The 26,972-nt window shown below is 44.8% G+C and overlaps 1 protein-coding gene across 1 annotated transcript; it reads right to left on the reverse strand.

Annotated features, from left to right (window-relative positions):
- Positions 1 to 3,010: 3,010 nt before the first annotated feature.
- CD14 (CD14 molecule) lies at positions 3,011 to 20,603 on the reverse strand. Its single transcript, XM_077266131.1, has 2 exons — positions 20,498 to 20,603; positions 3,011 to 5,316 (listed from the first exon to the last, which is right to left on the reverse strand). The coding sequence occupies exons 1-2, from the start codon at positions 20,520 to 20,522 to the stop codon at positions 3,932 to 3,934; spliced, it is 1,410 nt and encodes a 469-aa protein (XP_077122246.1). The 5' UTR covers positions 20,523 to 20,603; the 3' UTR covers positions 3,011 to 3,931.
- Between the last annotated feature and the right edge of the window lie 6,369 nt (positions 20,604 to 26,972).

A 26,972-nucleotide genomic window follows, 5' to 3' on the forward strand; every position in this document is an offset into this window, starting at 1 on the left:
AACACAGGTGTGGAGAAAGTAATGTCTCCATCTCCTCAGTGGCCTGACTCGGAGTGGAGTTCAATGTTTCACACACCACCATAGACTTGTTTAGGTGCAAGTGAGCCGAGTCTCGCTGTTGCGAGTGTTCTCTTATGTCGGATTGGCATGAGAAAATAATTGCAGATCTGAGCTGCCCCATAGATCAACACTGGTCCAAGTGCTATCTGATTTTTTTATCACATAGCACTCGGCAGTGTTATACATCCATGTGACTCCGGCCTAAGGGTGATATCTGCATTAACATCCACAGCATAAATTGACAAGCAAATGATGTGGTTTACATGCATCATTTTTGCGATGGTATCCACACTGGTGTTTCATTGCTGATTTTCCATTGCAGGAATCTTCCTGTTTTCAACAGTTTATGATATACTGACCTCTGGGACCCAGACCTAGAAAGGATGATATAGTAGTGTTATTGGTAAAAATATACATTCTTCCTGTTGATCCTTGGTGGGCCATCTGTTTGAAAACTAGTCTTCATGTATGTCGGGGCCCACTGCAACGGTTTCTGCTTGTGAACACTGTTTAGGGTGGCCGAGTAGTAGGTTTATGCACCACAGCAAGCCTTTGAAGGATCCTACACCTTGAGGTTCAAGGGACTCCAGAGGCGCCAGCAGCTTCAAATAACTGTTTGCTGCTTTGTAATGGTATTTTGGCAGCTGCTCCCTTAATCCAATGAATTCGTCTGGCAGAAACCTTAGGGTACGTGTCCACGGTCAGGATGGCCGGCGGTATCGCCGGAGCGGCGAAGCCCCGCCCCCTTCTGGGACGCGATGATGCCGGATGTGTTAACTGTACACATCCGGGATCATCGCCCCCCTCCCATAGGGCCCTGTGTTATGCCTTGCGGGGACGCTGCGTCCCCGCAAGGTGTACGGACATGCTGCGATCTGAAAAGACGCGCAGCATGTCCGGAGTCGCAGGCCCGCCGCGTGCGGGTTTCCACGCATAGTGGACACGGGATTTCACAAAATCCCCTCCACTATGCTGGAACATCTGGACGCTGCGCGTTTGACGCTGCAGCTCTGCGCAGCGTCAAACAAGCAGCGTTTACTGACCGTAGACACATACCCTTACTCATTATGCATTTATCAGCACGAACACGTCTGTGCTCAGAATAAGCCACAAATCTCTTAACAGTATGATGATCACGCTTAAGTTTTCAGGAAATATCTAATGTTTTCATCCCTTCACCAAGGCATTGCACTATTTGATGCTTTTCGGCAGCATAGAGATCCTTTCTCTTTCCCATGTTACTTGAAAACTGTGGCCTGCTTAATAATGTGGAACATCATTTTTAAGTAGTTTTCCTTTAATTACAATCACCTGGAAAACTACTTATCACGTGTTTAAGATTGATTTCAGTGAACCATTGAGCCCTGAGACACAATACCATCCACGAGTTTATTTGACAAACAAAACAATTAAATCTTTATGACACAAGTCCAATTTGCATAATAATTTGGAACTGGAACACAGGGTAAATAAAATATAAATATATATATATATATATATATATATATATATATAAATATATATATATATAAATATATATATATATATATATATATATATATATATATATATATATATATATATGTTGTGAATTGACTTTTTGGCTCCCTCTTGTGGTCACTAGTGGTATGACTCTGGGATTGTCTTTCTTCAGTTTGGAACTCACCTGGGTCATTAGTCCAGGGGTGTCGCTATATTAACTTCCTGGATCCTTAGTCCAGTGCCTGGCATCGTTGTAATCAGATCCTTCTGTTGCTCCTGTCTGCTGGTCCTGGCTCTTGCAAAATTAAGCTAAGTCGTGCTTCTTTGTTTTTTGAGTTATTTGCTTGCTCCTATTTTTGTCCAGCTTGTACTAAATGTGATTTCTGACCTTGCTGGAAGCTCTAGGGGGCTGGTGTTCTCCCCCCGGCCGTTAGTCGGTTCGGGGGTTCTTGAATATCCAGCGTGGATATTTTAATAGGGTTTTTGCTGACCATATAAGTCATCTTACTATATTCTGCTATTAGCTAGTGGGCCTCTCTTTGCTAAATACCTAGCTCATGCTTATGTTTGTCTTTTCCTCTTACCTCACCGTTATTATTTGTTGGGGGCTTGTATCCAACTTTTGGGGTCTTTTCTCTGGAGGCAAGAAAGGTCTTTCTTTTCCCTTCTAGGGTTAGTTAGTTCTCCGGCTGGCGCGAGACGTCTAGAACCAACGTAGGCACGTTACCCGGCTGCTTCTATTTGTGGTGCTAGGATTAGATATATGGTCAGCCCAGTTACCACTGCCCTATGAGCTGTTTTTTTGTGTTTGCAGACTTGGTATTTATTCCTGAGACCCTCTGCCATTGGGGTCATAACATATATATATATATATATATATATATATATATATATATATATATATAAATATATATATATTTTTTTTAAGAGACCACTGCAAAATGTTCAGATTGTCCGATTTTTCTCTTTATAGGTATATTTTTGAGTAAAATGTAAATTGTTCTTTTATTCTATAATCTTCTGACAACATGTCTTTGAATTTCCAAGCAATAAAGTTTGTATCTTTTACTGACAAAGAAAAATGGTTAAAATAAAAAAACAGCGCTTTCAGATCTCAAATAATGCAAAGAAAACAAGTTCATAATCATTTAGAAACAACAATACTAATGTTTTAACTCAGGAAGAGTTCAGAAATCAATATTTTGTGGAATAACCATGATTTTTAATCACAGCTTTCATGCGTCTTGGCATGCTTGCCACCAGTCTTTCACACTGCTTCTGATGCAAAAATTTAAGCAGTTCTTGTTTGTTTGATGGCTTGTGACTGTCCATCATCATCTTGATTACATTCCAGAGGTTTTCAATGGGGTTCAGGTCTGGAGATTGGGCTGCCCATGACAGGGTTTTGATGTGGTGGTCTCTTAATTTTTGCCAGAGCTGTATACACTCTCATAAAATATTAAAACAATAAAGATTGACAATACGCAGATATTTATTAAAGGCTATCTTAAAATTTGATTCAATAAATTATGATATTTACATGATAAATGAATACTCAAGCAATACAAAAATATAAATTTGATAAAAATCAATTCTGAAAATATATTGCAAATAACGGCACAAGAGATGATCAATCGTTACGAAGCTAGGACACCGCCATTATTTATGACATTCTGACAATTATGAACATTCTGTCATAAAGTATTAGAGTTAATATTGAAAGAGTATTTTAAGCTAAACCAACATTCTTAGGCATTTGTACAGTCATATATTTAAAACATCTCCCAGATACAGCTCATATGTTGGTCTACTTTTGCAATCAGTTTTTGTTTCTTTAATAAAAGCTCAAAATAAGAAAAAAATAAAACAGCTTTGCAGGTTAAAAAGAACCGGTTAGAAACTTTAACACCCCTTATCTAATATATAATAAAGATATGCAAATTAGTCAGTGGATAGTGCTGCTAGCAGGAGGCTGAGAAGCTGTAGGTGCATCTTCCCTCCCCAATGCACTTGCAGACACATCTATACATAACTTCAAAATGTGATTTTTCAATGCTGAAGCAGCACTTTGGGTTCATAGAGGGCTCGACTGACTTATCATTTAAAGGGCCGCTCAATAATATCAATGGTTGGGGGGAGGGTTCTGACAGGTTCCTTTTAAAAGCAGTGCTATTAAAAAAAATATCTTGCCATGTTATGGCTGCAGCTACTATATAGACCTACATGTCACATGCTTAACCATATTCATTGCAATTACAGGAGAGAGAATAAATGTGCAGTCACCTCTCCATTCACAGTCACTGCTCCAGCAGGCAGGACTAAGGTCTAAGATGAGAATACACTAATAAAATCTGACATTGTTTCTGGATCCTTACACATGTATTCCCAGTTACACGCTATTTGAATTTCCAGAATCCATGCAATGAGATCTTGTTTTGTTACTTCGGCAAATTTTAACAAAGCAAATGACAACAGACACACACAATATTAATATGACAGCACATATGACACCAGTCAGGAGTTGTCTGTGACAGTCAAACATCGAATGATTGACATCGTTGATCAGCTTACCATTAAACGTTTCAGGAGAATCACATACGTATCCATCCGGCCACCCCTGAACCGTCAGGTTAGACATTGAAATCGCTTTCATTTCTTTTATAAAAGAGCAAGAACAGGTATATGGGATGTTGTCACCTTTAAAGCTCCTCAAATTCTTGAATGTTTGTATCTGACTAACTTGTAGCACCTTTATCGGATTCCCGTCTACAGCAAGAATATTTAAAAGAGGCATATGGCCAATGGAGGAAAGAGTAGAAAGCCTAGTGAAGGACAAATATAACTCTCTGAGATTGGGCAGAGAAATATTTAAAAATTCAATTTTGTTGTAGCTTAGATCTAATACCTCACAATTTGGTGGTAGACTGATACTCTCTTGTTCCAAACCTGTATTAGATAGATTTAGATGACTTAAAGATGGTTGCCATTCACATAAATAATTTGACGACTTGGAAAAGTCATTGAGACTTAAGTCTAAGTATCTGAGTTGGTCGTACCTGCTTAGTGCTTGGCACAATGTCTCATAATTACTAAAATTGCTGCTTCTTAGTTTTAACGTTTGGAGGTTAGGATATGCACCATTACAAAACATGGAGGAGACATTGTGATCCGAGAAGAGATTGTCCGACAGATCTAAAGTTGACAAGAACTGAAAGAGTAAAGCGATGTCACAAGGAACTCCTCTTAATAATGACTCTTTTACAGTTAGGTTCTTCAAAATGGACATCCAGTTTCCAAACCTATAGAAGGCAGTGTCTCTCTGGATTAATGGGTTTGAGGAGACATTGATGAACTGTAGAGCTAATATATGAGGAGGCGATTCCATTAAATTAAATCCAACAGATTGTCCGACGAAGGTGGTGTTTTCAAACGATAGCAGGTCAACAGGAACCTGGAATATTACACTTATAAAAGCAGCCAAGAAGTCCTCTGACAACACAACATTGACAAAACTAATCTTGGTCAAGGAAACACCTGCTATTTCCCAAACCAATTTTGTGTCTATTAAAGAAAAATCTTCAGTGTTGATGAAAGTCCCTCCATTAAATTCAAAACTTGTGGCTACGGCACATGGAAGGAGGGACATAATGTTGTTCAACTCAAGGAGTGAACAGGAGCAATGTCTGACGTACTTGTCGTATAGACAGTCTCCATGAACCTTCTGAGCAAACAAAAGTGTGAGAAAAAGAGAATAGTAGATCTTCGTCTTCATGTCTAAAAGAGATAATGACACAATTAAACTCTGAGATATACTAAACATAATCAGTGTAATGTACGGATCTGTAATGCGAAGCTTATTTTTTGCTTCAGACTATGTTGTACTGTATGCCTCCAGATTTAAATAATGATGTCATAGATTCAAATCACATTTCTGAGGAAAAAATGAGGGAATGTACTAATCCATGCTATATTATTATAGTTCGGATCCATGAGAAGGGATAGGCTGGTAGCTAACTGGTAAAGGCGAAACCAGACATTAGGTGGAGGATGCGGGCACAATTCTATTAAGGTGTACCTGTCGTTTCAGGTAACTTTTCACAATAAGGTGTGTTGTGTGTGGACATGAAGAATAACCATGATGGATTTGGAGTGGTTTTAGAGTGGATGGTTAACTTCAGAAGGCAGGTGAGAGGGGGAAGATGTAGATTTCTCTGATAAGATATCTTACAAAATCTCTTACTTTTTTTTATACTATTAATTTATACAAACTTTTTTGAAACGAAGGTGACCATTTAAAAGTTCTGCAGCTGATTTACCATCTATCATTGTAAGGGGTCGTTCTATGCAGAATTGTAGCCTACAAACACTGCCCCCTTACTCAGTAGAAGAACACTGACCAACACCTTGCTCCCCAGACTGATGAAAACATCCATTGATACAGGAGACCCAACTCAATGCAGAGTGAAGCTCTCTTCTGTCAATCCACAGGATCCACTTTCAAGTATCTCATGAGATAAGTATGTTCATGTGATTATTGGCTCACCTATGAGACAAATAGACATCTATGGTGTTTGCATTTGTGCCAATTCTTTTAAGACTTGGCAAATGAAATCATTGTGCCAACTTGTATTTAATTGTTTGGCTCTACTAGAATTTGGAAGTTACATTATTGCCTAATTTCCAGGTCTCTGGTTGTTTAGATACAAAGAGGAACTTGGTTGAGAAACATGTTGAGATTTAATTATGGTGTCCTTTTGTTTAGATAATCCTGCCATTTTTTTTCCATGCACCTACATCACTTCACACTTAATTAAGCCAAGTTCAAGCATGCTAGAGGCTATATTTCAACCTCTTTAAGGATGTGTGCCAAAATTGGAAGTTATCTTCATCCAAAGGAAAGATGATATCTTTCTGATCGCTGGGGTTTGACCTCTCAGATACCCACTAATGCTGCGCGCCTTCTAAATGGAGAGTGAGCATTTGCCCAGCTGCTCGATTTATTCATCAATCATTACTGCCCTTACTGGCAAGCAGAGGGGGCTCGCAGCGGGCCCCTCTCTTCTGCTCACCAGGCCCCAGCGGCAGTTGCTGCTGCTTCATTTTACTGATCATGAATCTTCAGATGGACAGGTAAAATCTGACAACAGCCACCAGCCAATCACAGGCCGGCAGCTGAATCGAGCAGAGGACGCCGCTGGACCTCGGCCGAGTAGAGAAACGTTTTTGTTTTGTAAAGCAGCACTATAGGGGTGCATTATACTGCTATGGGGGTGCATTATACTTCTATGGGAGTGCATTATACTTCTATGGGGGTGCATTATACTACTATGGGGGTGTATTATACTTCTTTGGGGGTGCATTATACTGCTATGGGGGTGCATTATATTGCTATGGAGGTGCATTATACTTCTATGTGGGTGCATTATACTGCTATGGGATGCATTATAGTAGTATAGGGTGCATTATACTACTATGGGGGTGCATTATACTGCTAAGGAGGTGTCTTATACTACTATAGGGGTGCATTATACTACTATGGGAGGTGCATTATACTCCTATAGGGGTGCCTTATACTACCATGGTGGTGCATTATACTACTATGGGGTGCCTTATACTACTATGGGGGTGCATTATACTGCTATAGGGGTGTATTATACTGCTATGGGGCTGCATTGTACTGCTATGGGGGTGCATTATACTCCTATAGGGATGCATTATACTACTATGGGGGTGCAACATTCTGCTAAGGGGGTGCCTTATACTACTATAGGGGTGCATTATACTGCTAAGGGGGTGCCTTATACTACTATAAGGATGCATTATACAATATGGGGGTGCATTAAACTCCTATAAGGGTGCATTATACTACTATGGGGGTGCATTATACTCCTATAGGGGTGCCTTATACTACCATGGTGGTGCATTATACTACTATGGGGTGCCTTATACTGCCATGGGGGTGCCTTATACTACTATGGGGATGCATTATACTGTAATAGGGGTGCATTATACTTCTATGGGGGTGAATTATACTGCTATGGGGATGCATTATAGAAGTATAGGGTGCATTATACTACTATGGGGGTGCATTATACTGCTGAGGGGGTGTCTTATACTACTATAGGGGTGCATTATACTACTATGGGAGGTGCATTATACTCCTATAGGGGTGCCTTATACTACCATGGTGGTGCATTATACTACTATGGGGTGCCTTATACTGCCATGGGGGTGCCTTATACTACTATGGGGATGCATTATACTGCTATAGGGGTGCATTATACTGCTATGGAGCTACATTATACTGCTATGGGGGTGCATTATACTACTATGGGGGTGCATTATACTACTATAGCGGTGCATTATACTACTTAAGGGGTGCATTATACTAGTATGGGGGTGCCTTATACTATCATGGGGGTGCCTTATACTGCTATAGGGGTGCATTATACATTATGGGGGTGCATTACACTCCTATAAGGGTGCATTATACTACTATGGGGGTGCATTATACTCCTATAGGGGTGCCTTATACTACCATGGTGGTGCATTATACTACTATGGGGTGCCTTATACTGCCATGGGGGTGCCTTATACTATCATGGTGGTGCATTATACTACTATGGGTGCCTTATACTACCATGGGGGTGCCTTATACTACTATACGGGTACATTATACAAAATGGGGGTGCATTACACTCCTATAAGGGTGCATTATACTACTATGGGGGTGCCTTATACTACTATGGGAGGTGCATTATACTCCTATAGGGGTGCCTTATACTACCATGGTGGTGCATTATACTACTATGGGGTGCCTTATACTACCATGGGGGTGCCTTATACTACCATGAGGGTGCATTATACTGCTATAGGGGTGTATTATACTGCTATGGGGCTGCATTGTACTGCTATGGGGGTGCATTATACTCCTATAGGGATGCATTATACTACTATGGGGGTGCAACATTCTGCTAAGGGGGTGCCTTATACTACTATAGGGGTGCATTATACTGCTAAGGGGGTGCCTTATACTACTATAGGGGTGCATAATACGATATGGGGATGCATTAAACTCCTATAAGGGTGCATTATACTACTATGGGGGTGCATTATACTCCTATAGGGGTGCCTTATACTACCATGGTGGTGCATTATACTACTATGGGGTGCCTTATACTGCCATGGGGGTGCCTTATACTACTATGGGGATGCATTATACTGTAATAGGGGTGCATTATACTTCTATGGGGGTGAATTATACTGCTATGGGGATGCATTATAGAAGTATAGGGTGCATTATACTGCTAAGGGGGTGTCTTATACTACTATAGGGGTGCATTATACTACTATGGGAGGTGCATTATACTCCTATAGGGGTGCCTTATACTACCATGGTGGTGCATTATACTACTATGGGGTGCCTTATACTGCCATGGGGGTGCCTTATACTACTATGGGGATGCATTATACTGCTATAGGGGTGCATTATACTGCTATGGGGCTACATTATACTGCTATGGGGGTGCATTATACTACTATGGGGGTGCATTATACTACTATAGCGGTGCATTATACTACTTAAGGGGTGCATTATACTAGTATGGGGGTGCCTTATACTATCATGGGGGTGCCTTATACTGCTATAGGGGTGCATTATACATTATGGGGGTGCATTACACTCCTACAAGGGTGCATTATATTACTATGGGGGTGCATTATACTCCTATAGGGGTGCCTTATACTACCATGGTGGTGCATTATACTACTATGGGGTGCCTTATACTGCCATGGGGGTTCCTTATACTATCATGGTGGTGCATTATACTACTATGGGTGCCTTATACTACCATGGGGGTGCCTTATACTACTATAGGGGGTGCCTTATACTACTATACGGGTACATTATACAAAATGGGGGTGCATTACACTCCTATAAGGGTGCATTATACTACTATGGGGGTGCATTATACTCCTATAGAGGTGCCTTATACTACCATGGTGATGCATTATACTACTATGAGTGCCTTATACTGCCATGGGGGTGCCTTATACTACTATGGGGATGCATTATACTGCTATAGGGGTGCATTATACTGCTATGGGGGTGCATTATACTACTATAGGGGTGCATTACACTACTTAAGGGGTGCATTATACTAGTATGGGGGTGCCTTATACTATCATGGGGGTGCCTGATACTACTATGGGGGGTGCATTATTCTACTATTGGAGTGCATTATACTCCTATAAGGGTGCATTATACTACTACGAGAGTGCATTATACTGCTATGGGGGTGCATTATATTATGGGGTGCATTATACTGCTATGGAGGTGCATTATAGTACTATGGGGGTGTATTATACTATACAGCTCTGGCAAAAATTAAGAGACCTCTGCAAAATGTTCAGTTTGTCTGATTTTTCTCTTTATAGGTATATTTTTGAGTAAAATGTAAATTGTTCTTTTAGTCTATAAACTTCTGACAACATGTCTCCGAATTTCCAAGCAATAAATTTAGTATTTTTTTCTGACAAAGAAAAATGGTCAAAGTAAAAAAAAAACACAGTGCTTTCAGATCTCAAATAATGCAAAGAAAACAAGTTCATAATCATTTAGAAACAACAATACTAATGTTTTAACTCAGGAAGAGTTCAGAAATCAATATTTTGTGGAATAACCATGATTTTTAATCACGGATTTCATGCGTCTTGGCATGCGGTCACATTTCTGCCATTGGTTCCCTACTGTGGCTTTCACCCTGCTGCCGAAGTGGGAAAGGTAAGCGCCTTATACAGCTGAAGGTTATAAGGATTTTTATTGTATGTAAGTGATATTAATGTGAAGGCATAGTATCGTGTGGGCAGTATGCAGAGAAGGAAAAGTGTGGTTCTAGTGCTGTATTCATCTACTGGCGGTGGATCTGGCATTGCATTAATTCACGTATAGTGGTTCTGGTGCTACTGTTACGGAACTGCAACACAGAACTAGGATAGAAGGGGAAAAACTGACCCTGCACTGAGACTAGGCTGATACCCTACGATGGAGTGGGCGACCAATTCCTTGCGAATAGACCCACCGACGATCCTAGGATAATCTCAGTGAAGACCTATAGATAGGGGGAAGGAGGTCCCTGAAAGATCTAAGGACTGGGTATGAAAAACAGGTCACCTCCTAATAAAAAATACAGAGAATGCTGCAGAAACCAACTGAAAACAGAAACTAAGGATAGCGGAACCAGAGATCCCATAACTGCACAATATCAAACACAGAAAGCTATCAAAGCACCTAGCCAGAACTCTAGCAGATTAACACGGTTGTCCAGCAAGGAATGGGTGGCAGGTGCTGGGTAATAAAGGGTGATACAATCACCTGACCTAAGGCAACCCAGCACCAGGGGAAAAAGACCAGCAGCCAGAAAACCACAACAACATTCATGTACTGACTGTGGTTATCTAGCAGCATTCATGCACTGCCCCTCTGTGTATAGAGGAACTGTGGGCCAACCATACTGTGTATAGGGAAGCTGTGGGAATTATATTGTGCAAAAGGGAGCTATGGGCCATTATACTGTATATTGGGGAGCTGTGGGGACATCATACTCTGTATAAGGAAGCTGTGGGTCCACTATATAGAGGAGCTGTATATTGGGGGACCTAGTGGACATTATTAAATGTTAAGTGGGCACTTAAGAAGCATTATTGTTATAGGGGCATTCAGAGTATTGTAACCATCAAAGGGGTAAAATGTGGACAGTTTTCTACGGCATTTGCACAGAGCATTAATCTATTCAAGGGAGCAATTTTACTATCTAGAGGGCACAAATGAGGTATTTTAGTTAGTAAGGGGCACAGTGGTGGCATTATTATGTGGGGGAGTAAGAGGAGCTGTGTTTTTGTGCCACACGGCAGGTGCAGTAATAGAGATACATATGACAGCAATGGCTCAGTATTGTGGTATCAGTAAGATGAGGAGTTTGTGCAGGTTGGGTATAGATGGGGAGTGGAAATGTGCGAAATCAAATATGTTTTTGTTGTAACCTCTGCAGACGAGTCGTACGTGGAAGAAGTTGTGATATTGGTTGGTGCCAGACGGAAAAGAGGGGAAAATTAACTACTCCACCAGAAAGAATGTCATCTGTAAGTTACTATATTACTGCATTGTAATTACTTGCATGGTCTGCAGATCTGGTATCTACCACCATATGGTCACCATATGACAGTAATGTCAGTGTTGATCTTTATGTAGAGATTTATTTTCAGTAACAGAGCGGTCATCTGCTGAGGATCCTCTATACCCACAATCAGGGTTCACCACCATAGTTGTAAACACGGTTACCTGGTTGGGGGCCCACTCAAATGTTTCGCCCCCCACTGAGCTGAACACCTAGCTAAAGGCCCCGTCTCACATAGCGAGATCGCTAGCGAGATCGCTGCTGAGTCACAAGTTTTGTGACGCAACAGCGACCTCAGTAGCGATCTCGCTATGTGTGACACGTACCAGCGATCAGGCCCCTGCTGCGAGATCGCTGGTCGTGTCAGAATGGCCTGGACCTTTTTTTGGTCGTTGAGGTCCCGCTGACATCGCTGAATCGGTGTGTGTGACACCGATCCAGCGATGTCTTCACTGGTAACCAGGGTAAACATCGGGTTACTAAGCGCAGGGCCGCGCTTAGTAACCCGATGTTTACCCTGGTTACCAGCGTAAATGTAAAAAATAACAAACAGTACATACTCACCATCTGATGTCGGTCAGGTCCCTTGCCGTCTGCTTCCTGCTCTGAGTGCCGCCGTACAGTGAGAGCAGATCACAGCAGTGACGTCACCGCTGCGCTCTGCTCTCACTGTACGGCGGCTCAGTCAGAGCAGGAAGCGGACGCCAAGGGACCTGACGGGCAACAGATGGTGAGTATGTACGGTTTGTTTTTTTTTACATTTACGCTGGTAACCAGGGTAAACATCGGGTTACTAAGCGCGGCCCTGCGCTTAGTAACCCGATGTTTACCCTGGTTACCCGGGTGCTGCAGGGGGACTTCGGCATCGTTGAAGACAGTTTCAACGATGCCGAAGTCGTTCCCCTGATCGTTGGTCGCTGGAGAGAGCTGTCTGTGTGACAGCTCCCCAGCGACCACACAGCGACACAACAGCGACGCTGCAGTGATCAGCATCGTTGTCTGTATCGCTGTAGCGTCGCTGTGTGAGACGGGGCCTTAAGCCTCTGCAGGAATTTATACAAGCCAGCTACAGTAGTTTGTCCCCCTCTGCGTCTGACGTCACTGATGCAGACAGCGGGCACAATATTACTACATGGCACCTGCTGTGCTGAGATGTGCGAGCGCTCTGAGTAGCGGTGGAACAAGGAGGAGAGGTGAGTATTGTTGTTTTTTTTAAATGGAGCGTGCACTATATGCTATGGAGGCCTTTGGGGAATACATTATAATATATAGGCCCATGGTGAGTGCATTATACTATATAGAGTCCTATGGGGAGTGTATTATACTATATGGAAGAGTATGGGGAGTGCATTATATTATATTGAGGTGTATGGGGAGTGCATTATACCATATAAAGGCCTAGGGGGAGTGCATTTCACTATATAGAGGCCTATGGGAAGTGCATTATACTAAATAGAGGCCTATGGGGAGTGCATTGTACTAAATAGAGGCCTATGCGGAGTGCATTTTACTATATAGAGGCCTATGGGGAGTGCATTATACTATGTAATGTCCTATGGGGAGTGCATTATACAATATTAAAGGGAACCTGTCACCCCCCAGGCGTTTTTAACTAAAGGAGCCACCTTGTGCAGCACTAATGCTGCATTCTGTCAAGGTGGCTTTTTTAGTTCTGGTCCCTGCCAATGCTGCAATAATCGCTTTTATAATGTGCCCCCTCATACCTCGAATTAGACCTGGGGGCAGGTCTTTCCCCCCTAACACAGACGCACCACATCCGTCACTCAGGGCCTCTGTGCGCCGGCGCTGGCTCCTCTTCCTTCATTAGCGTTCCCGGCGCCTCTTGTAATTATTAAATGTTAAGTGGGCACTTATTACTTTCTAGGGGGCATAATGTGGGCACTGTTTTCTAGGGCACTTGCACAGGGCATTAATATAGTCAGGAGATTTGTTTTACCATTTAGAGGGCACACAGTACCACACATTAGGTGCAGTAATAGAGACACATATGGCAGCAGCGGCTCAGCATTGGGGTATCAGCAGCATGAGGATTTTGTGCAGGTTGGGGATAGATGAGGCTGTTCTGGAAACATGAGAAGTCAAATATGACTTTGTTGCAATCTCTGCAGCTGAGTCCTGGCTGGAAGTTGTCATGTTGGTCTGGACCAGATGGAAAAGTGAAAGATTCCATCAGAAAGAATGTTAGCTGTAAGTTCCTATATATAACTGTTCTGTAATCTCCTACAATATACAGTATGTTCTCAGGACAGGCATGTAAGGGTGTGACAGAGGCTGTCATGTGCCTCTCCCTCTCTAAACAGTGTAGGTATTAAATGTGTGCTGATACTTAGTCACTGTTATACTATGTGCTGCTGCATAGAATTTTGTGAACATTACTGTATTCGCTAAGGCCGGTTTCACACTTGCGTTCCTAGCAGCTGCGGAGGGCTGCGGACTTCCTCCGTGAAGCCCCGCCCTCCGCCCCTAGCTCCCCTTATTTCTGCATGCGGCTGGCATGCGGCCTGTGTACCTATATTTAACATTAGGTACACAGGTCATGCCGCAGTATGCGGATGCTTCCGCATGCGTCGTTTTGACGATGCGGAAAAAAAAAAATGCTACAAGCTGCGTCCTACGCTGGTCTCCGCATCGTCAAAACGACGCATGCGGAAGCATCCGCATACTGCGGCACGACCTGCGTACCTAATGTTAAATATAGGTACACAGGCCGCATGCCAGCCGCATGCAGAAATAGGCGGAGCTAGCGGCGGAGGGCGGGGCTTCACGGAGGAAGTCGGCAGCCCTCCGCAGCTGCTAGGAACGCAAGTGTGAAACCGGCCTTAATGTTATTATATAGTTATTAAATGTCATTTATGCATAGTGATTAGGGAAAGATGTAAAGGATAAGATAAGAGGGTAGCTATAAATTAGGATAGGATTTAGTTTAGTATAGTGTGGCACAATAGAGTCAGGAAAACTAGGGTGCCAGTATAGGAATAGTTAAGGAAATAAAGGGATTTCCAAGTTGGGAGGGGTAAGAGTGAGTGAGTTTGTCAGTGGACACTTCCTGATTCTCAGTCAGTCAGTGGGAGCAGTACAGTAGGGTAATATAGTTGTAACATTAAGGGTATGTGCATACGTATTCTGGATTTGATAAATCTGCAGGGCAAAAACGCTGGGTTTTTGCTGCAGATTTATCGCGGATTTACCGCGTTTTTTCTGCGGTTTTCACTGCGGTTTTCCATAGGAGCAGCTGTAAAACCGCTGCGGAATCCGCAGAAAGAAGTGACATGCTGCGGAATGTAAACCGCTGTGTTTCCATGTGTTTTTTTCCGCAGCATGTGCACAGCGTTTTTTGTTTCCCATAGGTTTACATTGAAATGTAAACTCATGGGAAACTGCTGCGGACCCGCAGCTGCAGAAACGCTGCGGATCCGAAGCATTTTCCCATCGTGTGCACATACCCTAAGAAAGTTCAACTTCAAGAGAAGGCAGAACATGCCAGAGGGCCACACAGTATGGAAAGGCACAGAACGCTTGGGAAAAGCAGAAAGCGGTCGGCCGCCACTTGGTACGATGGTATCCCTTAGAGAATCCGGAGCCTATGGTTTCGAATCAGGACAGAAGAACCTTTTTTCATCTCCCAGTGAAAGGGAGCCAGAGTGGGAACCAGTACAGGAAAGTGGGCACAGGAATATGGGGACCCCAGAGCCAGGACGAGCATTTCAGAGGCTAGAGGAGCCAGCATTGAGAGAGAAAGCTCAGGCTGAATATGGAACCGCAGAGCCAGGAGGAGCATCGCAGAGGCTAGAGGAGCCAGCAATGATAGGGAAAGCTCAGGCTGAAAACATGAACTTGTGCTGTACTGAAACTGCAATGGATTGTTTGTTATCAAGCAAAGGTACACTGTTTAAGTGGAGTACGGTGTCTGTTCCTGAGTGTGTGATATCGTCTGGAGACGGGACTATGGGATCAGCAGGATCTGCAAACGCAAAAATGAGTTTTGTGCAATACTCCCACACCACACATCAGGCAAGACATTATGTTTTCTTTGCGGGGTGCCAGGGTATGGAAACACAACAGTCCCTTGCCATGACTACCACCCTGGCCACCTCACAGGCATCTACCAATACATGATCACCATATGGCAGTAATATCAGTTTTGATCTTTGTATAGAGATTTTTAGTAACAGCGCATTTATCTACTGAGATTCTCCTACCGCTACTATTAGGGGGCGCCACCATAGTTGTAATCAAGGTTACCTGGTTAGGCAGTAGCGTAGCCACCGGGGGGCAGAGGGTGCGGGCGCCCCAGGCCCGGTGCTCTGAGGGGGCCCACCCGGAGCTATGCTACTGTAACTATCGGCGCGTGCAGCGCACCGATACAGTTACATTCTGCAGCAGAGCAGGGAGAATCAATCTCCCTGCTCTGCCGCCCGGCCGCTATGGGGCCCCTGAGCAGGCAGGGGGGGGGCCCGGTGCCAGCAGTGGGCTCCAAGCCGGTCATCGCAGGGTCAGCTGTATCGGCATTAAGCCAGTACAGCTGACTGCAATGATGAGGGAAAGAGCGCTGCGCTCCTTCCCCCATCATCCCCCTGTCAGCGTCTGACGTCGGCGACGCTGACAGGGGGCGCGATGAGTCACTGCCCGACGCCGAGATGAGCGGAAGCTCAGAGCAGCGCAGGAACCAGGAAGAAGAGAGGTTTTTGGGTTTTTTTTAAGGTGTGCTGCCTTATAGTACCGAATCTGCCTATGGGGATATGCCTAATACTACAGGGTCTGCCTATGGGGGGTCTACCTAATACTACAGGGTCTGCTTATGGGGGGTCTGCCTAATACTACAGGGTCTGCCTATGAGGGGGGTTCTGTCAAATACTACAGGGTCTGCTTATGGGGGGTCTGCCTAATACTACAGGGTCTGCCTATGGGGGGGTCTGCCTAATACTACAGGGTCTGCCTATGGGGGGTCTGCCTAATGCTACAGGGTCTGCCTATGGGGGTCTGCCTTATACTACAGGGTCTGCCTATGAGAGGGGTTCTGCCTAATACTACAGGGTCTGCCGATGGGGGTCTGCCTTACACTACAGGGTCTGCCTATGGGGGGTCCACCTAATTCTACAGGGTCTGCCTATGGGGGGTCTGCCTAATGCTACAGGGTCTGCCTATGGGGGGTCTGCCTAATACTACAGGGTCTGCCTTTGGGGGTCTGCATTATACTACAGGGTCTGCCTATGGGGGTGCTGTCTTATACTACAGGGTCTGCCTATAGGGATGCTGCTTTATACTACAGGGTCTGCCTGCGGGTGCTACCTTATACTACAGAGTCTGCCTATGGGGGTGCATTATACTATATTGAGGACTATCTGGTGCATTATACTATATTGAAGACTATCTGGTGCATTATACTATATTGAGGATGATCTGGTGCATTATACTATATGGAGGCTATCTAGAGGGGCATCATACAGCGTGGGGATTACAGTGCTGGAGCCATCAGTTTGGAGGCTACTAAGGGGTCAGTATACTGTGTGTAAGAGAGCATCATGCTGTGTATAGGGGAGCTGTACAGGGGGGAGACTTGGGACATTATTAAAAGTTAAGTGGGCACTTGTTGTTGTAGGGGAACTCAGCTTACTGTGACTATCAAAGGGGCACACAGGACAATATTACTTTCTAGGAGGCAAAATATGGGCACTGTTTTCTAGGGCACTTGCACCCAGCATTGCTATATTATAGAGGGGTGCCTTAGAATTTAGAGGGTACAGAGAACCAAACAGCATTGGCAGCAATAGGGACACATACGGCAGTAGTGGCTCAGTATTGAGGTATCAGGTGCAGTAATAGGGACACATACGGCATCAGAGGCTCAGTATTGGGGTATCAGTGGAGTAATAGGGACACATACGGCAGCAGCGGCTCAATATTGGGGTATCAGGCAGTAATAGGTACACATACGGCAGCAGTGGCTCAGTATTGGGGTATCAGGGGCAGTAATAGGGACACATAAGGCAGCAGCGGTTCAGTATTGGGGTATCAGGTGCAGTAATAGGGACACATACAGCAGCAGCGGCTCAGTATTGGGGTATCAGGTGCAGTAGTAAGGACACATACGGCAGCAGCTGCTCAGTATTGGGGTATCAGGGGCAGTAATAGGGACACATACGGCAGCAGCGGCTCAGTATTGGGGCATCAGGTGCAGTAATAAGGACACATAAGACAGCAGCGGCTCAGTATTGGGGTATCAGGTGCAGTAATAGGGATACATACGGCAGCAGCGGCTCAGTATTGGGGCATCAGGTGCAGTAATAAGGACACATAAGGCAGCAGCGGCTCAGTATTGGGGTATCAGGGGCAGTAATAGGGACACATACGGCAGCAGCGGCTCAGTATTGGGGTATCAGGTGCAGTAATAGGGACACATATGGCAGCAGCGGCTCAGTATTGGGGTATCAGGTGGAGTAATAGGGACACATACGGCAGCAGCGGCTCAGTATTGGGGTATCAGGGGCAGTAATAGGGACACATAAGGCAACAGCGGCTCAGTATTGGGGTATCAGGTGCAGTAATAGGGACACATACAGCAGCAGCTGCTCAATATTGGGGTATCAGGCAGTAATAGGTACACATACGGCAGCAGTGGCTCAGTATTGGGGTATCAGGTTCAGTAATAAGGAGACATACGGCAGTAGCAGCTCAGTATAGGGGTATCAGGTGCAGTAATTAGGTCACATACGGCAGCAGCGGCTCAGTATTGGGGTATCAGGTGCAGTAATAAGGACACATACGGCAGTAGCGGCTCAGTATTGGGGCATCAGGTGCAGTAATAAGGACACATACGGCAGCAGCGGCTCAGTATTGGGGTATCGGGTACAGTAATAAGGACACATACGGCAGCAGCGGCTCAGTATTGGGGTATCAGGTGCAGTAATAGGGACACATACGGCAGCAGCGGCTCAGTATTGGGGCATCAGGTGCAGTAATAAGGACACATACGGCAGTAGAGGCTCAGTATTGGGGTATCGGGTACAGTAATAAGGACACATACGCCAGTAGCGGCTCAGTATTGGGGTATCGGGTACAGTAATAAGGACAAATACGGCAGCAGTGGCTCAGTATTGGGGTATCAGGGGCAGTAATAGGGGCACATACGGCAGCAGCGGCTCAGTATTGGGGTATCAGGTGCAGTAATAGGGACACATATGGCAGCAGCGGCTCAGTATTGGGGTATCAGGGGCAGTAATAGGGACACATACGGCAGCAGCGGCTCAGTATTGGGGTATCAGGGGCAGTAATAAGGACACATACGGCAGCAGCGGCTCAGTATTGGGGTATCAGGTGCAGTAATAGGGACACATACGGCAGCAGCGGCTCAGTATTGGGGCATCAGGTGCAGTAATAAGGACACATACGGCAGTAGAGGCTCAGTATTGGGGTATCGGGTACAGTAATAAGGACACATACGGCAGTAGCGGCTCAGTATTGGGGTATCGGGTACAGTAATAAGGACAAATACGGCAGCAGTGGCTCAGTATTGGGGTATCAGGTGCAGTAATAGGGACACATATGGCAGCAGCGGCTCAGTATTGGGGTATCAGGTGCAGTAATAGGGACACATATGGCAGCAGCGGCTCAGTATTGGGGTATCAGGTGCAGTAATAGGGACACATACGGCAGCAGCGGCTCAGTATTGGGGTATCAGGTGCAGTAATAGGGACACATACGGCAGCAGCGGCTCAGTATTGGGGTATCAGCAGGATGAGGAGTTTGTGCAGGTTGGGAATAGATGGTGATGGGACTGGAATATGAGAAGTGAAATGTGTCTTTGTTGTATTCTCTTCAGACGAGCTGTAGATGGAAGAAGTTGTCATGTCGATCTGGGCCAGATGGAAAAGACGGGAAAAGTGAACGATTCCATCATAAAGAACGTCAGCGGTAAGACATTATCTGTAACTGTGCTGTGATCTCTTATATGTTCTGTAGGACTGGTATCTACCACTGACCATATGGCGGTAATATCCATATTGGTCTTTATATATAGATTATCTTCAGTAACAGTGCGGTCATCTGCTGAGGTTCTCCAGTATTAGGGCACGTCACCGAGTTGTAATCAATGTTACCTGGTTAGGGGCCCACTCAGAAGCTTTGCCCCCCCCGAGCCAAAACCCTAGCTACGCCTCAGTGGTTAGGGGACCACTCAGAAGTTTTGCCCTCCCTGAACCAAAACCCCTAGCTACGCCTCTGTCACTTGGCTAATAATTCTGTGCACAGTGTAGTTATGCCACTGCTTCTTAGTGATATTCTTCTATTGCTAAAACAGTGAATTTATCAAAATTACAGAAAGAAGTGACACATTAGCTTAAATTAGGGCCTCTTCCCTTACATTATGCTCCTCTCAGGTTAGGGATAAAAACCTGATGACAGATTACCTTTCAAAATATTGTTATAATGCAAAAAGGTGATATACACTATAACTGTTTTATATTCAAGTCTTCTCATTTAAAACTATTTTATATCTGCTTCCGATTTCCTGAAATTCCAGATCAACTACCAGCTGTCTGCTAGAAACAAGTGCCTGACCATTACAGTCCGGGTAAGGCTTCCTTCAAACGGTTTGGAAAGAAATGTATTTTAGTATTATTGCTTATTGCTCTATTAACATGCTACCTAAATTGTAGTTTTGGAAATAAAGCAGAAAAACAAATTAATTTGTAATGAATTGAGTAATTAGGTATAACAACGAACATGCAGCATCGCATAAAACTTGATAATAAGGAACTTACTTTCTGTCTGAGGCCCAGACTTCATCTATGTTTTCAAATTCTCTTCTACTTTCCTTTTGCTGCTGAAGTGAAGCAATTTATATCCCAACTCTCCGCCTTCCAGTAAAGTTTAACTCACACAGAAAAAAGTGCTGGCATGAGAGAACAGACTTCCTTTTGAGATTCTCATATTGCGTAATAGTAATTCTCAATCGCATCTGTATTCAGGGCAGGATCGCAGATGCAATATTATTTTAAGAATTTCTCCTAGCGGAGATGAGGTAATGCCAGACAAAGATATCTAACACTTGTCCTGTACATCTACGAGTAATGTATACAATAAAGCAGGGGTAGAATTCAGGGGCAGACAGACTCGGACTGGCCCATGGGGGAACAGGGGAATCCCCAGGTGGGCCCCTGTGCAGATCTGGGCCACTAATCCCGTTGTATGGGCAGTACTTGGCATAATTCACTTGATTCACTCCGTACAGAAAAAAGTAGCATATCATTATTCATTAACCAAACTACCCAGTTTATTATTATACAGAGATATAGGTAAATTTGTGATCAAGGGTAGTGTAATATTTGTATGCAGGTGAAAAGTGGGCCCCCCAAAGTCAATGTTACTGGTGGGCCTTTGGCACAAAGTACTAAGGCATCCAACATAACATTCCTAGCACCAGGAAGATATGTCACAGAGAAATCAAAGCAAGCAAAAAAGGGAGCCCACCAGAGCTGTCTAATATTAAGTCACTTAGCAGCGTTAACATACAGTAAATTTTTGTGGTTAGTAGGGATGAGCGAGAGTCAGGGGCGGACATAAAGCATGTGCAGCCGATGCGGCTGCATCGGGGCATGGAGGTGGAGGGGGGCCCCTGCAGCTTGGCTAACACTGAGGGCAATCTGGCCTGTTTCTCTGGCCCTGAAGCGTCCCTGGCCAGATTGCCCTCATGTCTGGCGGGCAGATAGCAATCCCTGCAGCTCTGCTGCCTACAGGAGAAAATGGGAACAGAGCGGCAAGGATCCGGCTTCCTGCCCGCGCTTCCTGTCTGACACAGCTGCACGGATGATGACATCAGCATTCAGCGCGCGTCTGTGTCTGATAGAAAACTGCCGGCAACTATGATGCTGTGGGGGAAAGTGCGGAGAGGTGAGCGGTAAGGTGTGTGTGTGTATGTGTGTGCAGAGGTGGTAGAGAGGGCAATGATGGAGGTGGTGGGGGAGAACAATGATGGAAGTGGTGGGGGAGAACGAAGATGGAGGTGGTGGGGAGAACAATGATGGAGGTGATAGAGATGGCAATGATGGAGGTGTTGGGGAGAGGGCAATGATGGAGGTAGTGGGAGGAAGGCAATGATGGAGGTGGTAGAGGGCAATGATGGAGGTGGGGAGAGGACAATGATGAAGTTAGTGGAGAGGGCAATGATGAGTGTGGTGGAGAGGGCAATGATGGGGGTGGTGGAGAAGGCAATGATGGAGGTGATGGAGAGGGCAATTATGGAGGTGGGGGAGAGGACAATGATGAGATGCAGGGGGACAATGAGGGATGTGGGGGGTTGGGATGGGTGGAAGGGGGACTTATAATGGACGTACGGACAGGAGAAGGAGGAAGTTAGATATGGATGTAAAATGAATTGGGTGGTGGAGGAGGGTGCTAAGCCCCTGGTAGTGTCCTACTAGATCTCACAATTCATTGTGATGCTATCAGGGACTTAAAATTTATTGGGGAGTGGGAGAGGAGGTGATAAGGCACATAGGACCCTTTATAATGAATTTAAAGGTGGGAGAAGATGCTGTCATGGACATGTAATGAATTGAGAGGTGGCGCAGGATGTTCAATACCTGATAGCTTCTTCTCCCACTTCCAAATTCATTATGATTCTATCAAGGACTTATAATGAATGATGGGGACACAGGACAGGGACTAAGGCTATGTGCACATGTTCAGGATTTGCAGGAGAAAATTCTGCTGCATATTCTAATGTGTTGGCAGGAAGAAAGTCGTGTAAAATACAATTATTTTTTTCCACATTTTTAAAATGCTTTTGTTATGTATTTTTCCCCATTAGTATGGGTCAAATACGCTGTAAGAATTGACATTATGAAGATTTTAATCTGCTGCAAATCTGCAAGGAAAAAATAAGCAACGTGTGAATGAGACTTCAGGGATCTCATTCACTTCGCTTATACAGTAAAACCTTGCATATTTCCTGTGTGCACATAGCCTTACAGTTAATTGGGGAAAGTCAGAGACTTAATAATTTATGTTATTGGGAGTCACAGATTATAGTTAATAGAGGGCACAGTGCTGCTTATCACTTTATATTTTTAATGGTTGGGTACATACAGTACCTCTATTCAGGGGGGAGACATGTATGTATACAATGTATGTGACCTTGTTATTTTCAGGGCTGCAAAGATCATCGTGACAAGACGAGTTGTGGCTGGGAAATGTGGACATGAAGGTTTGACCAGATGGAGACGAAAAAGGAGAAAGCTGCTCTAATCAAACAAGACATCAGTGGTAAGTGCCTGGATGTAAACATTACTCTGTGTCTGCACTATGTGACTTGGAGAGATAATGTTTTTTGTAAAATCCCTTAGGGTACTGTCTCACAGTGGCACTTTTGTTGCTACGACGGTACGATCCGTGACGTTCCAGCGATATCCATACGATATCGCTGTGTCTGACACGCAGCAGCGATCAGGGACCCTGCTGAGAATCGTACGTCGTAGCAAATCGTTTGGAACTTTCTTTCGTCGCTGGATCTCCCGCTGTCATCGTTGGATCGGTGTGTGTGACACCGATCCAACGATGCGTTCGCTTGTAACCAGGGTAAACATTGGGTAACTAAGCGCAGGGCCGCGCTTAGTAACCCGATATTTACCCTGGTTACCGTCGTAAATGTAAAAAAAAAAAAAACAGTACATACTCACATTCCGGTGTCCGTCAGGTCCCTTGCCGTCTGCTTCCCGCACTGACTGACTGCCGGCCGTAAAGTGAAAGCACAGCACAGCGGTGCCGGGGACCTCGGCATCGTTGGTCGCTGGAGAGCTGTCTGTGTGACAGCTCCCCAGCGACCACACAACGACTTACCAACGATCACGGCCAGGTCGTATCGCTGGTCGTGATCGTTGGTAAATCGTTATGTGAGACGGTACCCTTATTCTACATTCTCACATTTGTGTTTCATAGGTCCATTCACACATACATGAAAGTCACGGATCTGAGAATGAGATCCGTGAGGGTTAGAGAATGTTCTGTTCTGATCCGATTTTGAGGATCAGAATAGGACATACTCAATGCATCTATAAAAGCTCACAGCACATCGACACTGCACATGGATACAGGAATGTAGCCTTATTATGTATAGCACAGTCCCTTAGTATACAGTGTACTCACTTATTATGTTTAGCACCGTCCCATAGTATATAGCGTACTCACTTATTATATATAGCACAGTCCCTTAGTGTATAATGCACTCACTTATTATATATAGCACAGTCCCTTAGTATATAGTGTACTCACTTATTATGTATAGCAGTCTCTTAGTATATAGTGTGCCCACTTATTATGTAAAATACTGTCCTTAGTTACATAGTTTCCTCTTTTATTATGTATAACACCGTCCTTTAGTACGCAACATCCTCTCTAGTTATATATGGTGCCATCCATTATTATATAGCTTCCTCTGCTGTTATGTACAGTGCTGTCTCTTACATAGTGTATTCTTGTTATTTTTGCTATTCACAGCGTCCTCTTTTATTACGTAGTCCCCTCTCTTGTTAGATATAAATTGACTGCTGATGCAGCAGCCGGTTAGTAGACGACCAGTCCATCAGCTCCTCCATTAGAAAAGAAGCTTTCCCATGCTCCATCAGCTGCCATTGCATTATATATCTAACAAGACAGGACGGTATGTAATAAAGAACAGGGCTCTATATAATCCGATATGTAAGGGGCGGTGCTGTACATAACAAGAGAGGGCACTGTGCAATAAGAGACGACAATATAAATAATAAAGGAAACTACGTAATATATATATACATATATGCGTGTGGATAGATATAGATCTATATCTCCAGCTTTGTCATCATACAAGGAGGGGGGCACAGATACTTTTCTTGCACAGGGGCCCCAAGCTGTCAGTGTCCGCCCCTGGCGAGCGTGCTCGGTAATACTTGGATATCACGCGAGTATCTGGGTGCTCGGATATGCTCGTTACTCGGCGAGCATCAGCCGGTGCTCTATTTCAAACTTGAATCCCCGTATGTTTAGCGCCTGTTACACATCTAAAAAGCATTTGGGGATTGCCTGCAAGTCACTGTAATGGCGGAGCAATTTTGGTAGTGGCATTACTGTGATTGGCTGGCAGTATGATATCATTAGGGATTATAAAGGGACAGGCACTGCCAGGCTCGGCACACTGATGCCATTGCACAGCTCTGTGACAGTTGTTATTGGAGAGAGAGTGCTTATCCAGGCATGTGTGTGCACAGTATAACAAATCAGAGTCCTCTAGTATTAATACTGGTGATGAAGCTGAACCATTATACTTAGTCTAGGTGGAAGAGAGAATCGCAGGAGCAGGAACAGTGGCAGTATACAGTCTGCAGGCAGGGATTAGGGCTTGGCAGTTGCTTTTTTTATATGAAAAAACTGAATATATTGTGATCCATCGAGTATTATGTGCTTCGTGGTACATTTTGGTGTTAAAGAAGTTGTCCACTACAATACATTTTTTTCCCATAAATCTTGCTATTATGTGCCACTGAAAACATCCACTGTGTTTATTTTAGCAATATTACCTTTTATCATGCTGTAGCAGCACATCTTCAGTGGTAGATCCAGCTCTCATGGGGTTAATCGACAACTTCCTTTCTCCTGAGTTATTGTGCTCTAATACTACAAGTTCCATGATGCATTGCACTGCCACTAAGCCCGAACCTACCACACCCACTCCAAAACACACCCAAACCCCTCCCTCCTCTCCCTTCAAAAAGATTTGTGATGTAATTTCTGTCCAACCTCCTCTTTTACATTTGTCCAACCCACACTCCATTACACACAGATAGATGGATGGATAGATAGATAGATAGATAGATAGATAGATAGATAGATAGATAGATAGATAGATAGATATGTATCTATATATCTATGTCTATTTACATAGATATGTCCATATCCATGTTTCTAAACCCCTTCACCCCTGGAGCTTTTTACGTTTATCGCTCCCCTCCTTTCCAGAGCCATAATTTTTCCATCAATATGGCCATGTCAGGGCTTATCTTTTGCGGGACAAGTTCTACTTTTGAACGACACCATTGGTTTTATCATGTCGTGTAACAGAAAATGTGAAAAAAATTCAAAGAGCGATGAAATTGCAAAAAAGTGCAATCCCACACTTGTTTTTTGCTTGGCTTTTTTGCTAGGTTCACTAAATGCTAAGGCTGTGCACACCTTGCGGATTTGATTGCAGATCCGCAGGTTTTTTTGCTGCACAGAATGGCATCAAATCCGCAGTGTAGTGCACAACAACCAATGTAAGTCTATGGGAGCTGCAGACTTGTGCACATGCTGTGGAAAAAGCTGCACCGAAACACAGCTTTTTTTTCCCCGCCGCATGTCACTTCTTTTGTGCCGAACTGCAGCGTTTCTGCACCTTTAGACTTTCATTGGCACATTTCAGTCGGGCACATCCGCAGCAAAACCGCAGATGTAAAAAAGATCTGCAGTTTTGCTGCAGATGTGGGTCCGAGAAATGCTGCAGTTCGGGAGGAGGGAAGTGTGTGGGCGGTGACTGTGTGCGTGTATGTGTGTGCGGGCGGGGTCTGCGGGCTGTTCGGATGCGTGCAGGACTGTTCGGGTGTGTGCGGGCAGGGTCTGCGGGCTGTTCGGATGTGTGTGGCGCTGTGCGGGACTGTTCAGATGTGTGTGGGGTCTGCAGGCTGTTCGGATGTGTGCGGGACTGTTTGGATGTGTGCGGCGCTGTGCGGGACTGTTTGGGCGTGTGCGGGACTGTGCGGGTGTGAGCCTGGCTGTTTGTGTGTGTGCGGCGCTGTTCAGGTGTGTGCAGGGTCTGCGGGCTGTTCGGATGTGTTCGGGTGTGTGCGGGACTGTTTGGATATGTGCGGTGCTGTGCGGGACTGTTCGGGCTTGTGCGGCGCTGTGCGGGACTGTTCGGGCTTGTGCGGGACTGTGCGGGTGTGTGCCTGGCTGTTCGTGTGTGTGCGGGACTGTTCGGATGTGTGCGGCGCTGTGCGGGGCTGTTCAGGTGTGTGCGGGGTCTGCGGGCTGTTCGGATGTGTGCGGGTGTGTGCGGGACTGTTCGGATGTGTGCGGCGCTGTGCGGGACTCTTCGGGTGTGTGCGGGGCTGTTCGGGTGTGTGCGGGGCTGTGCGGGTGTGTGCCTGGCTGTTCAGGTGTGTGCGGGCTGTTCGGATGTGTGCGGGCTGTTCAGATGTGTGCGGGTGTGTGCGGGACTGTTCAGATGTG

This window comes from Ranitomeya variabilis, chromosome 5 (genome assembly GCF_051348905.1).
Source record: "Ranitomeya variabilis isolate aRanVar5 chromosome 5, aRanVar5.hap1, whole genome shotgun sequence".
Classification (NCBI taxonomy): Eukaryota; Metazoa; Chordata; class Amphibia; order Anura; family Dendrobatidae; genus Ranitomeya; species Ranitomeya variabilis.

Excerpts from the sequence above, each read along its gene's own strand:
- CD14 (XM_077266131.1), bottom strand. The coding sequence starts at position 20,522 with ATGAAGTCTGGGCCTCAGACAGAAA. Across the intron at positions 5,317-20,497 it reads GTCTGGGCCTCAGACAGAAA|ACATGAAGACGAAGATCTAC; the intron begins GTAAGTTCCTTA and ends TATCTCTTTTAG.